The 10,355-nt window shown below is 37.5% G+C and overlaps 1 protein-coding gene and 1 pseudogene across 1 annotated transcript; both read left to right on the top strand.

Moving 5' to 3' along the window:
• Positions 1-1,371: 1,371 nt before the first annotated feature.
• LOC100367364 (uncharacterized) lies at positions 1,372-3,766 on the top strand. Its single transcript, XM_002734927.3, has 6 exons — positions 1,372-1,581; positions 1,716-1,893; positions 1,991-2,134; positions 2,249-2,578; positions 2,702-2,972; positions 3,102-3,766. The coding sequence occupies exons 1-6, from the start codon at positions 1,447-1,449 to the stop codon at positions 3,406-3,408; spliced, it is 1,365 nt and encodes a 454-aa protein (XP_002734973.1). The 5' UTR covers positions 1,372-1,446; the 3' UTR covers positions 3,409-3,766.
• Positions 3,767-5,801: 2,035 nt separating this feature from the next.
• Positions 5,802-7,251, top strand: LOC144352348 (uncharacterized; annotated as a pseudogene).
• The last annotated feature ends 3,104 nt before the right edge of the window (positions 7,252-10,355 follow it).

Below are 10,355 nucleotides of genomic sequence, written 5' to 3'. Positions count from 1 at the left end.
GTGATTTAACTCTGATAGGCTACACGTCTTTTATAGGCTCTACCTACTATTGTGTTATTACCGACAAGCAGCGACGTGTTGGCCGAAGTGCCTGAATGACCTAAATATAGAACACTGACGTCAGTATTGTGAGCGTGTTTCGACTTGTTTGAACTCTAGAGGGCGTGTGATGAGAAGGTAAAATACAATGCACTGTACAAGGGTGTCTAGAAATACGTTATTGGGAGCGTTTAAGGTTTGGTACATGAGCAAATGGTTATTCGGGGTGTCTAAAGTGTCCCGAATAAAGACAAAATATAATACAGTTTAGTTTATGAGCATCATAATGACTTATTTCTATTCTTCATCGGATGAAGTCTGAATCTATGTATTGGGTTACGTTAGTCTGTGTTCGTCATTCAGGTTTCATTTCTCAGACATGGCTGGATTGAATTTGTGCACAGCTGGTACAAGTTATAATGGCGGCTGGCTACCATTTTTGTCATAGAAAAACCGCCCTGAATTAACATTTTAACATGTCATCCACTGCTCATCGTACATGCTTTGGTTGATTTCATTCAAACTTAGCATTTACAGATGTACATCATTTTGCTCCGTGACTCAATTAAGAATGGTCGACTGAAACCCATTTCTTTTCAAGTATTCTATCTATTTCTAAGATACGCATTAAAATATTGTGTTGAAATTTGGTACAAAGGCAAGACATAGTGGATTTCAGTTCTATTTGGAGTGTGCAATTTAACCGATTGGCCGCAAAGAAATTGAAAATAAAAAATGTGATTAGTTGTTGTAATGTTATCTAAACTTAGTGTGAGACGATGAGTTACTCATGTATGTCAGTTTGAAGTTCAAGTCAAAATGACCGATTGGTGGCCATGTTGGTTTTATTTGTCTACCATTTCCAATTTACCTCGACTGATTTTGTTCTAAACAGGCACAAAGATGAAATTTATATGCACTTTTGGATAGAACAAGTATTTTTATTTTCGCAATTTAATTTACTCGTCCTACACAAATTTCATACGCACACGAATGACCCTGTTTTCAATACTTAGTGGTATTTGTTGTGTCAGTTTCAATGTCTATGTAGGTTTTTATCGTCTAAAATATCCTGGTACCCCCGCCCAATCTCAGCCCTCCTCCTACACATTTTTTGAAAACACCCTTATAAAGTCTTTATGCGCGAATCACACAGTATTTTTGATTATGCGCCCTCTAGAGAACAAACGGGTTGAGACTCGCTTACATTAGTGACGTCCGTGTTCTATATTTAGGCTATTCACGTATCAGCTTGTTTGTAAAACACAATAGATCGAGTGTCAAGAGACAGCCAATAAAAGACGTATAGCCTGCCAGAGTTAAATCACAACCGAACTGACTTCAGACAGTGAAGTGACAACTAAAATAAGTGAACTAGAAACCTAACAATAACCCGTTAATATCAACATGCCTGGCGCTATCAAAGTACCCGACTTTGTCCCCCAGCCTTTACTGAAACAGCACGATGCAGCGGTTTTAGATTTGGCTTTCGTCATTGATTGTACTTCGAGTATGGGCAGCTGGATCAATGAGGCTAAAGAGGTGAATAACATGAGATTGACCAAAGAATGTCAATACATATCACGTGTATTTATCAACAGCTACTCTTAGTTTTGTTTATTTATTTCAACATAATACCAACATAATAGTAACAAAGAATTATACATCTATTTCAGAATATTCACAATATCGTTGATGAAATTGTTGCAAAGGAGATGTCCGATATTCGACTTGCCTTGGTAGAGTACAGAGATCATCCTCCACAAGACAGTACTTTCGTAACTCGTGTGTTGGATTTCACGCCTTCTTTGAAAGACATGCAGAAACAAATGGACAGCATGGCGGCGCACGGAGGTATGTAAAACATATTTCAACTTAACTTCAAAATGCTCACAAATACACGATTGGTAAATAATTAATAATAATTGAAAATAATATAATTTTTTTTCAGGAGGAGATGGTCCCGAAGCAGTTGCTGATGGTCTTCATGAAACTTTTAATCTAAATTGGCGCCCGCTAGCGACTAAAGTATGTGTACTGATCGCGGATGCACCTCCTCATGGGTTAGGTGACAGCGGTGACGGATTCCCAAAAGGTGAGCTAACTATTTATAATCCGAATTTTGTAATTAACTAGACGTGAAGAAAGTTCAATCTATCAGATTATGCATTATTGTTATGTTCTTATTAATATTGCACAATATTTACAGGTTGTCCGGCTGGTCACGATCCAATGAAAATCGCACGACAAATGGCGGAACAGAACATCACTTTATACAGCGTAGTTTGTGGAAGTTATGCTGAAGGTTTCAAAGATTTCTTTATGGCTATCGCACACGTAACTGGTGGCCAATACGTGTCATTGAAGGATGCCAAGTTATTGTCTAAAGTTATCATTGGTGGCGCTCGTGAAGAGATGTCTTTACAACAATTATTAGAGGAGGTGAACCATGAAGTGATTAATGAATATCATGCAAGTGGAGGAAGGGTTGATGAAGATGCCATGGCGGATAGAGTGGAAAAGACATTGGCCAAAAGAAGTAAGTTTTTAACAAAATATATTTGAGCAATTTTTTTATGAACATTTCGTTATATATTAAAATATCTGTATTTTTCGAAAACCCACAGATATATACTAATGTATTTATGTAATTCATTTACAGAACGCACCGCAAAAACCATGGCAATTGGAACAAGTGAGGAACCATCGGAAAGATCAAAGAGGATAGCCGAATTTGAGAGCATGTCAGATGTTAAAAGAGAACTTGCCAAACCAGAAATTAAGACAGGTACAACAGCTGTGACGTCACGAATGAAGAGAAAACGAGATGACAGTGAACCAACCACCACAGTGAGTACTGTGCGAAGCAAGAAACGAGCATTAATGCCAGTGATTTCAAGACGTCGAAGACATGTCAGCGACGATGATGCATGGTAAGTCTAAATTAAATATTATTATTTAAAATGGCTTTACTTCTCTTAATTGTTCACACTGCGATCAATATCGAACAAACAATAATTTTAGAATGTATACTCATTTTCTCTAATCTAATTAATTTTTAGCGTTCAAACGAGAGCCAGCTCGACGTGTCCTGTCACTGGAGTGTGTGCTGTATGTAACCCATCTTCATCGCCACGTTCATGTTGTTCTGGTAGAAAATCTCCTACACTGTTGATGACATCACCTGTAGTAAAGCGATCACCAAAGAAAACAGTCGTACTTGCACCGACAACTGCCACATCTACGCCAGCTATCAGTATTACCTATCCGAGTGACATCAAAGTTCACGAGGGAAAGTCAGTCTCGAAAACACAAGTCAGACGTCTTGTGAAAAAATCAATTGCGGTAAACAAACTCAGGAAGTCATAAAAGTAATACAGCATGATATATTTACTCTTGTATATTATTGTACATGAACTGCATTGAATCTAATTAAACTTTCAACTAGTTTGAGACATTACAATCAATCGAAAAAAAAAACGTCTTTTAAATCCTGTGAATAAATCAGTTGCAGTAAACAGACTACTTCAAGTAGTCATAAACGAAACATAATCCTTTGCCTTGAGATGTGTTTTACATACACATGAATTGACTTAATCTGATAATATCTATATCTGTTAGAATTAGCTTGGTTTTTACAGCAATCGATTACACTATAGTGTAATTTTGAAGGAATATTTTTTTATAAATTTAATTATTTATGTTGAAATAAATATATTATATTGCATGAATTGTTGTTATTATGCGTGCATGTTCTAGGCGTGTTTCACAGTAAATACAATTATGTTGTCATATTTCAATGTCATATTAGCATAAACGGCTACTGTATTTTACTGTAGTCTGATAAATCAATACCAGACTGTTACAATTTTAGATTTGTAAACTCCATGATTATCTCGGACATCTCTGGCACGATTTTATTCAAGATAGTTAGAAAGACAAGGTCGTGATATTATACACATGAACGTCGAATTGTTTTTCGTTCCATTGACCGTGACCTTTTGACCAACTGCAGGCGTCCACGTTTGTCCCTAAAACAAACCAAATCAGTATTTGGACATGTCATTAACCCGGCGTTCTCAAAAATTCCTGGATCGTTTTTATTCAAACTTGGTATTTCTATCACCAACAGATGCCTGTTATTTTGTTTCGAGTTTAATTAACAATGACCAACCAAGGGCCATGTTTATTTTCATCTGACCTCATCACAGTTGTAATTAGGAAGTTTTAAATATAGGAAACAGATAGATCATTCATGTATACATAATTACGTTTGTGTAAAGCTGCTTTGCACTGTCAAAACGTTGAAAGTAACATTGACAATTGAAACATACGTAGTGTCAAGTGCGTCATACCGTCGACATGTCACAGAATGGACAATTTACAGTTGAATTTACGCCCTGCAAACAACTATGTATAAATTGCTAATTAATATGCCGAAGAAGCACTGTGTTAATTGTATGCAAATGTGTACATGCCAATCAACATAATGTTCACAGTTGAATTATCCGAAAACATTCGCATCTATGTCGGTTGATTGAATGACACGTGTGTCAGTAATGGCCACATGTATCTGACCTTTCAATTCGTTAAACACCAACATAACGAAAACAAGTGTCCATGAGACATAACAATATTGAAGATTGATTTACTGCATTTAAAGCAACGCCATTCTTCAAATATATTTTATATATCTGATTTGTCCCTTATTGCCCCTAGTGTGTTTTTCTTGATTGAATTAGGATATTCGGATCCTTTTCTAGTCGACTAATTTTCTCATATAGGTACTGATGGGTACGGCTGACTTCAATAAAACTGTTTCCATAATTTTACTTCGACATGCTTCCAACACACACTCTAGGAAATAAAATGTTTTTTTACGTCATATTTATATGCAAAATATACATTGATATTCTCGAACAGTGTCTGAAAACTGTTCATTATGAAATTCACTATATATGTTGGATTTAATCAGGCATTGTGAATAAAGCAAACACGCATATACCCTATTGTACAGTAATGCATGTCACGTACTAAACTCAATGATAGAGAGTCATACACGTTTTGTTTGCCTCCCAGTAGGTTTCATACAACTAATTAGATATCCATAGACGAAAATGTTAGGGTAGGGGTTAATATCTCTAAAAACAATTTACAAAAATTGTTTTTTTCAATACACATACATAATATAATTCTGGCCAGAAAAAAAAACACATGTTCATAAACTAAATCTCCTACACAATGGATGTAAACAAAACACACACATTTTTCAGGTTTTCTACCAAAAAATTACATGTGTGTATCAGAGAAAAGCAATAAATGTTGAAGTACTTAATCGAGAGTTGCCCAGATACACAGGTCACATTTGACGCAATTGAAGTACGCCTACACATCACGTTTCGGATAAAACTAGGTAAAACACCCATTGGCCAACTACAACCATGTGATTTGAGGAATACCAACGCTAATGGGGTACTTGGTGGTGTAAAATAAATGTATCTTATTGCCTGAGAGCTGATTTTGTGACAAGCGCCCCCTGGAGAACAATCAGGTCGAGACACTCTCACAACAGTGACGTCAGTGTTCAATATTTATACACGTATCAGCTTGTTTGTAAAACACAATAGATCGAGTGTCCAGAGACAGCCAATAAAAGACGTGTAGCCTGCCAGAGTTAAATCACAACCGAACTGACTTCAAACAGTGAAGTACCAACTAAAATAAGTGAACTAGAAACCCAACAATATCCCTTTAATATCAACATGCCTCGGCTGGCGCTATCACCCGACTTTGTCTCCCAGCCTTTACTGAAACTGCACGATGCATCGGTTTTAGATTTGGCTTTCGTCATTGATTGTACTTCGAGTACGGGCAGCTGGATCAATGAGGCTAAAAAGGTGAATAACATGCGATTGATCAAAGAATGTCAATACATATCACGTGTAATTATTAGCGGCTATAGTTTTGTTTATTGTGTTCAAGTTAGCATTTCGATGGTATTCCACATAATAATACCCACATCTGTTCCAGAATATTAACAATATATTTGACTTGCCTTGGTAGAATACAGAGATCATCCTCCACAAGACAGTAATTTCGTGACTCGTGTGTTGGATTTCACGCCTTCTTTGAAAGACATGCAGAAACGAATGGACAACATGAAAGCAAATGGAGGTTTGTGTAATATATTTCAACACCGTCGATAAAAATATAATCTATTTTATTTTTTTCCTTACGACTAAGGTGTAAATAATGATCTGGAAGCCGACGCTGATGGTTTTCATCAAGCTACTAGTTTATAAATCTTAAATGGCGCCCGCTAGCGACTAAAGTATGTGTACTGATCGCGGATGCATCTCCTCATGGGTTAGGTGACAGCGGTGACGGATTACAAAAAGGTGAGCTAATTATTTATAATCCGAAAATTGTAATTAACTAGACGTAGAGAAAATTCAATATGTCAGATTATGCATTACTGTTAATGTTCTTTTAACATAATTATGCACAATATTTACAGGTTGTCCGGCTGGCCACGATCCAATGAAAATTACACGACAAATGGCGGAACAGAACATCACTTTATACAGCGTAGTTTGTTTTTTAATTGTTATCATTGTTGGCGCTCGTGAAGAGATGTCTTTACAACAATTACTAGAGGAGGAACCATGAAGTGATTAATGAATATCATGCAAGAGGGGGAAAACGAGATGACAGTGAACCAACCACTACAGTGAGTACTGTGCGAAGCAAGAAACGAGCATTAATGCCAGTGATTTCAACACGTCGAAGACATGTTAGTGACGATGATGCATGGTAAGTGTAAATTACTAGTAAATATTATTAAACATGGCTTTACATCTTTCAATTGTTCACACTGCGAACGCATACTCATTTTCCTTTATGTAATTATTTTTTAGCGTTCAAACAAACGGAGTGTGTTATGTATGTAACCCATCTTCATCGCCACGTTCATTTTGTTCTGGTAGAAAGTCTCCAACACTGTTGACGACATCACCTGTAGTAAAGCGATCACTAAAGAAAACAGTCGTATTTGCATCGACAACTGTCACATCCACGCCAGCTATCAGTATTACCGAAACAATCAAAGAGCGTGACATGTGGAAAGTTCACGAAGGAAAAACAGTCTCGAAAACACAAGTCAGACGTCTCGTGAACAAATCAATTGCGCTAAAAAAACTCAGGAACCCATAAAAGGACAACAACAAAATTCATTTACTGCTGTATATTTTTGTACGTTGACAATATCATTATTGAATCCAATGGAACTTATTATAGATCAATTACAATCATTCAAAACACGTCTTATTGAATCTCAGAATAAATCGGCTGTAGTAAACAAACTAGAGTAGTCGGAAGCAAGACAACATATATGTTTGCCTTGACACGTGTTTTACATAAATTTGAATCGACTCTACCCGATATATTCATTATATATTCAATTGCAGTACAATAGATTGAAATATAATGTACATTGCTTGTTATATTTTGAAGGAATAACATCTTTTTATAAATTTAATTATGTTGAAATAAACATATTGCATGCATTGTATTGATTATTTGTGCATACAAATATGTAATTAATTTATACATACTTACTTCCGGGCGATGGTCTTTTGCACTGCCTTTCACTGGTTTGAAAGTAACTAGACATTGGAATATACGCAGTTTTTAGCGCGTCATACGATCGACATATTGCACAATGGAGAATCTAAATGAACGCCTTGCTAACAACTATGTATAAATTGCTAGCGGTATGAGCTCACTTTTCAATTGCAATTCGTTGAACACAATGCAACGAAAACCAGTGTCCGCGAGGCAATACAATTGAAGATTTACTGGACTTAACTGCATTCAGGTTTTTTAAATGTATTAGATAAATTCTTCACGGACATCGCAAACGTGATTGGTGGCCAAAACGTGTCATTGAAAGATGGAGATGTGAGGAGATGTCTTTACAACAATTATTAGAGGAGGTGAACCATGAAGTAATTAATGAATATCATGCAAATGTTAGAGTTAATAAAGATGCCAGGGCGAACAAATTTACAGTGGGCAAAGAAGTCAGTTTTCAGAAAAAAATTATGTATTATAAGCAGTTCGTTTGCTTTAAAAATCTACAGATAAATACTAATATAGTACATTGTATTATAAATCATATAACTCGCCTGTGTTCTGTGGTCGTCCCTTCAAAAAAAATGTTGAGGGGCGTCGCCCCTTCCAAAATCAAGCTGAAACCCTTTGTGTCAGCATAATTTATGTTTCAGAGGGTCTAGATTTAAAATTTTTCAAAAGAAGCATGCCTTCGTATCCCCTAGTAAGGTCGCGCGTTTGGCGAGAGGTTGGAGAGCAGATCTCGCCCCTCATGCAAAATTTCGTTCCGCCGCCTCTGGTATGTAATCCATCTTCACCGCCACATCGAGGTCACGACTCGGTTAGCCTTGCTCAACTGGTTCGTAACCAGTCTTGTGATTGGTTGTTGACAAATGCTGAACAGGCCACGCCTCCAACGGTGTCGTGCGTTCGGACTAACCGTTAGGAATTCCTAAATGGAGTCAATTTGTGTAGTTTTCTTGATTTATTCTGCAGATATCGGTAAAATGTAGGTAAGGCTTTGGCGAAATTCGAAGGAGCAACTAATATTCTTCAACCTGGTATTTTTTTTAGATTTTATTTTTTTATTTTTTTCGTCTGTTTTTTCGAGTTTAAAAAATGTGAGCTGGCTGGAGCCTTCACCCCTTGTCTATTTCTTACACTAGATACCAGCCGATACCCCCCCCCCCCCCCCCCCCCGCTCATAGAGACTGCGTATTACAGTTGATTATAGTTCTTGGGCTCCCTGTGGTCTGGGTGTATAAAAGGAAAGATGGCCGCCACTTTTCAGTATGCAAATGACACTCAAGCGTGAAACATCTCTTCGCGGTGCTCCGCAAAATCACTCTTTTCGGCAATCTTAACGCCTGTGGTGCTTTATTTTCATGTCGTACACAAACATGAATATGTCCGCGATACAACTGCGATGTTAATTTACGAGTTCGGTGCGATGTCAGTGCGATTTCCGCGTAAAAGCGACGGAAAAGCATGATTCAAACAGTCGTTTTGACTGCTCAAACTGGCTGTCAGTCATGGGTTTATGCAAATGTAAGGTGTTAATCCCGAGTTATTTGTTCAATCTCTAGGTATGCTTATGTAATTACGGAGTTGATCATGTAAGTGATATCGTGGAGCTAATAAGAAATGATATGCTGTGAGCTGTTTGTCCGTCCGCTCATCTCAGGGGACATCGTCGGCGCTCCACGAAGCGGTCCGACCTGAGCAAGTGCGAATCGCACGAGCTGGGGTGTGCGCGAGAGGGGAGGGACTTTGCGTAAACATACCAATAATTTCTGTAGTGTGTGTGCGCAAAGAAAGACATTCGCGGTTACAGGGCTGGAAAAAAATGGGTTTCACTCTGATATCGATGAAAAGAGTCGAGGGAGTCCCAAATACGTCCCCTACAATATGTCGAGTATGCTTCTCAAATTTCTCTTCGTTCTCGAAATAAATAAATTGAAAGGTCTCACAAAAAATTATAATGTTCCCTGAAACATGTCCCCGCAGTGAAATATTTAGCCCTTTTTGTCACTTACTAGTATGAGTCGCGCATATATTCATGTATATTTGTCGGACCCGTGCCACACAGCCGTATACGTATAATAAAGTTTTTTTGACGTTGCATAACGTCATTATTGCCGAGCCGACAAGACACATTATGGCAAACGTTGTACGACAACTACATTGTGTAGGTCATTCAAATAAACTACAGTTATTTCATGATGCAAGTAATTGACAATACGGTAGTTCTGTTTTTGGAATATTTGTTGGCCATGTAGCTTGGACCCCCCCCCCCCAATACATTTTGCTGGATCCGCCACTGGACATCACCTGTGTTGACGCATGATGTTTGTACATGCAATAGTGTTTGAGATATTGGAGACATGCATATTTAATGAGTTCTATGACCATATATGGTCATTGAACATATTAGCCATCTCTCTTGTCCAAAGTCTTCAATATAGCATTTGTTCCATCACAGTCCCTTTATGTTTGTATATGATTTGAAGCACCATCCAGTGGTTCAAAATACTCTGAAAGCGCAGGTTCACGGCGGTCCCCCATAACTTCGAGTTGCTAAGGGTATTATAATGATTATAATAATAACTTTATTACACAACTACACTATCGGTGGGTGTTGTATGGTAAGGATGCAGATCAGAAAAAAAACACAAATAAACAAAAAACAACAAAAGATTCAAAAT

Source organism: Saccoglossus kowalevskii, chromosome 8 (genome assembly GCF_978046115.1).
Source record: "Saccoglossus kowalevskii chromosome 8, keSacKowa6.1, whole genome shotgun sequence".
Taxonomy (NCBI): domain Eukaryota; kingdom Metazoa; phylum Hemichordata; class Enteropneusta; family Harrimaniidae; genus Saccoglossus; species Saccoglossus kowalevskii.
Note: the sequence above shows the minus strand (reverse complement) of the source record. Positions and strands in the feature narration are given on the sequence as shown.

Bases quoted from the DNA above. Each gene is read 5' to 3' on its own strand.
- LOC100367364 (XM_002734927.3), top strand. From the start codon at position 1,447: ATGCCTGGCGCTATCAAAGTACCCGACTTTGTCCCCCAGCCTTTACTG. The intron at 2,579-2,701 runs GTAAGTTTTTAA...ATTCATTTACAG, and splicing joins AAAGACATTGGCCAAAAGAA to AACGCACCGCAAAAACCATG. The intron at 2,973-3,101 runs GTAAGTCTAAAT...ATTAATTTTTAG, and splicing joins GTCAGCGACGATGATGCATG to CGTTCAAACGAGAGCCAGCT.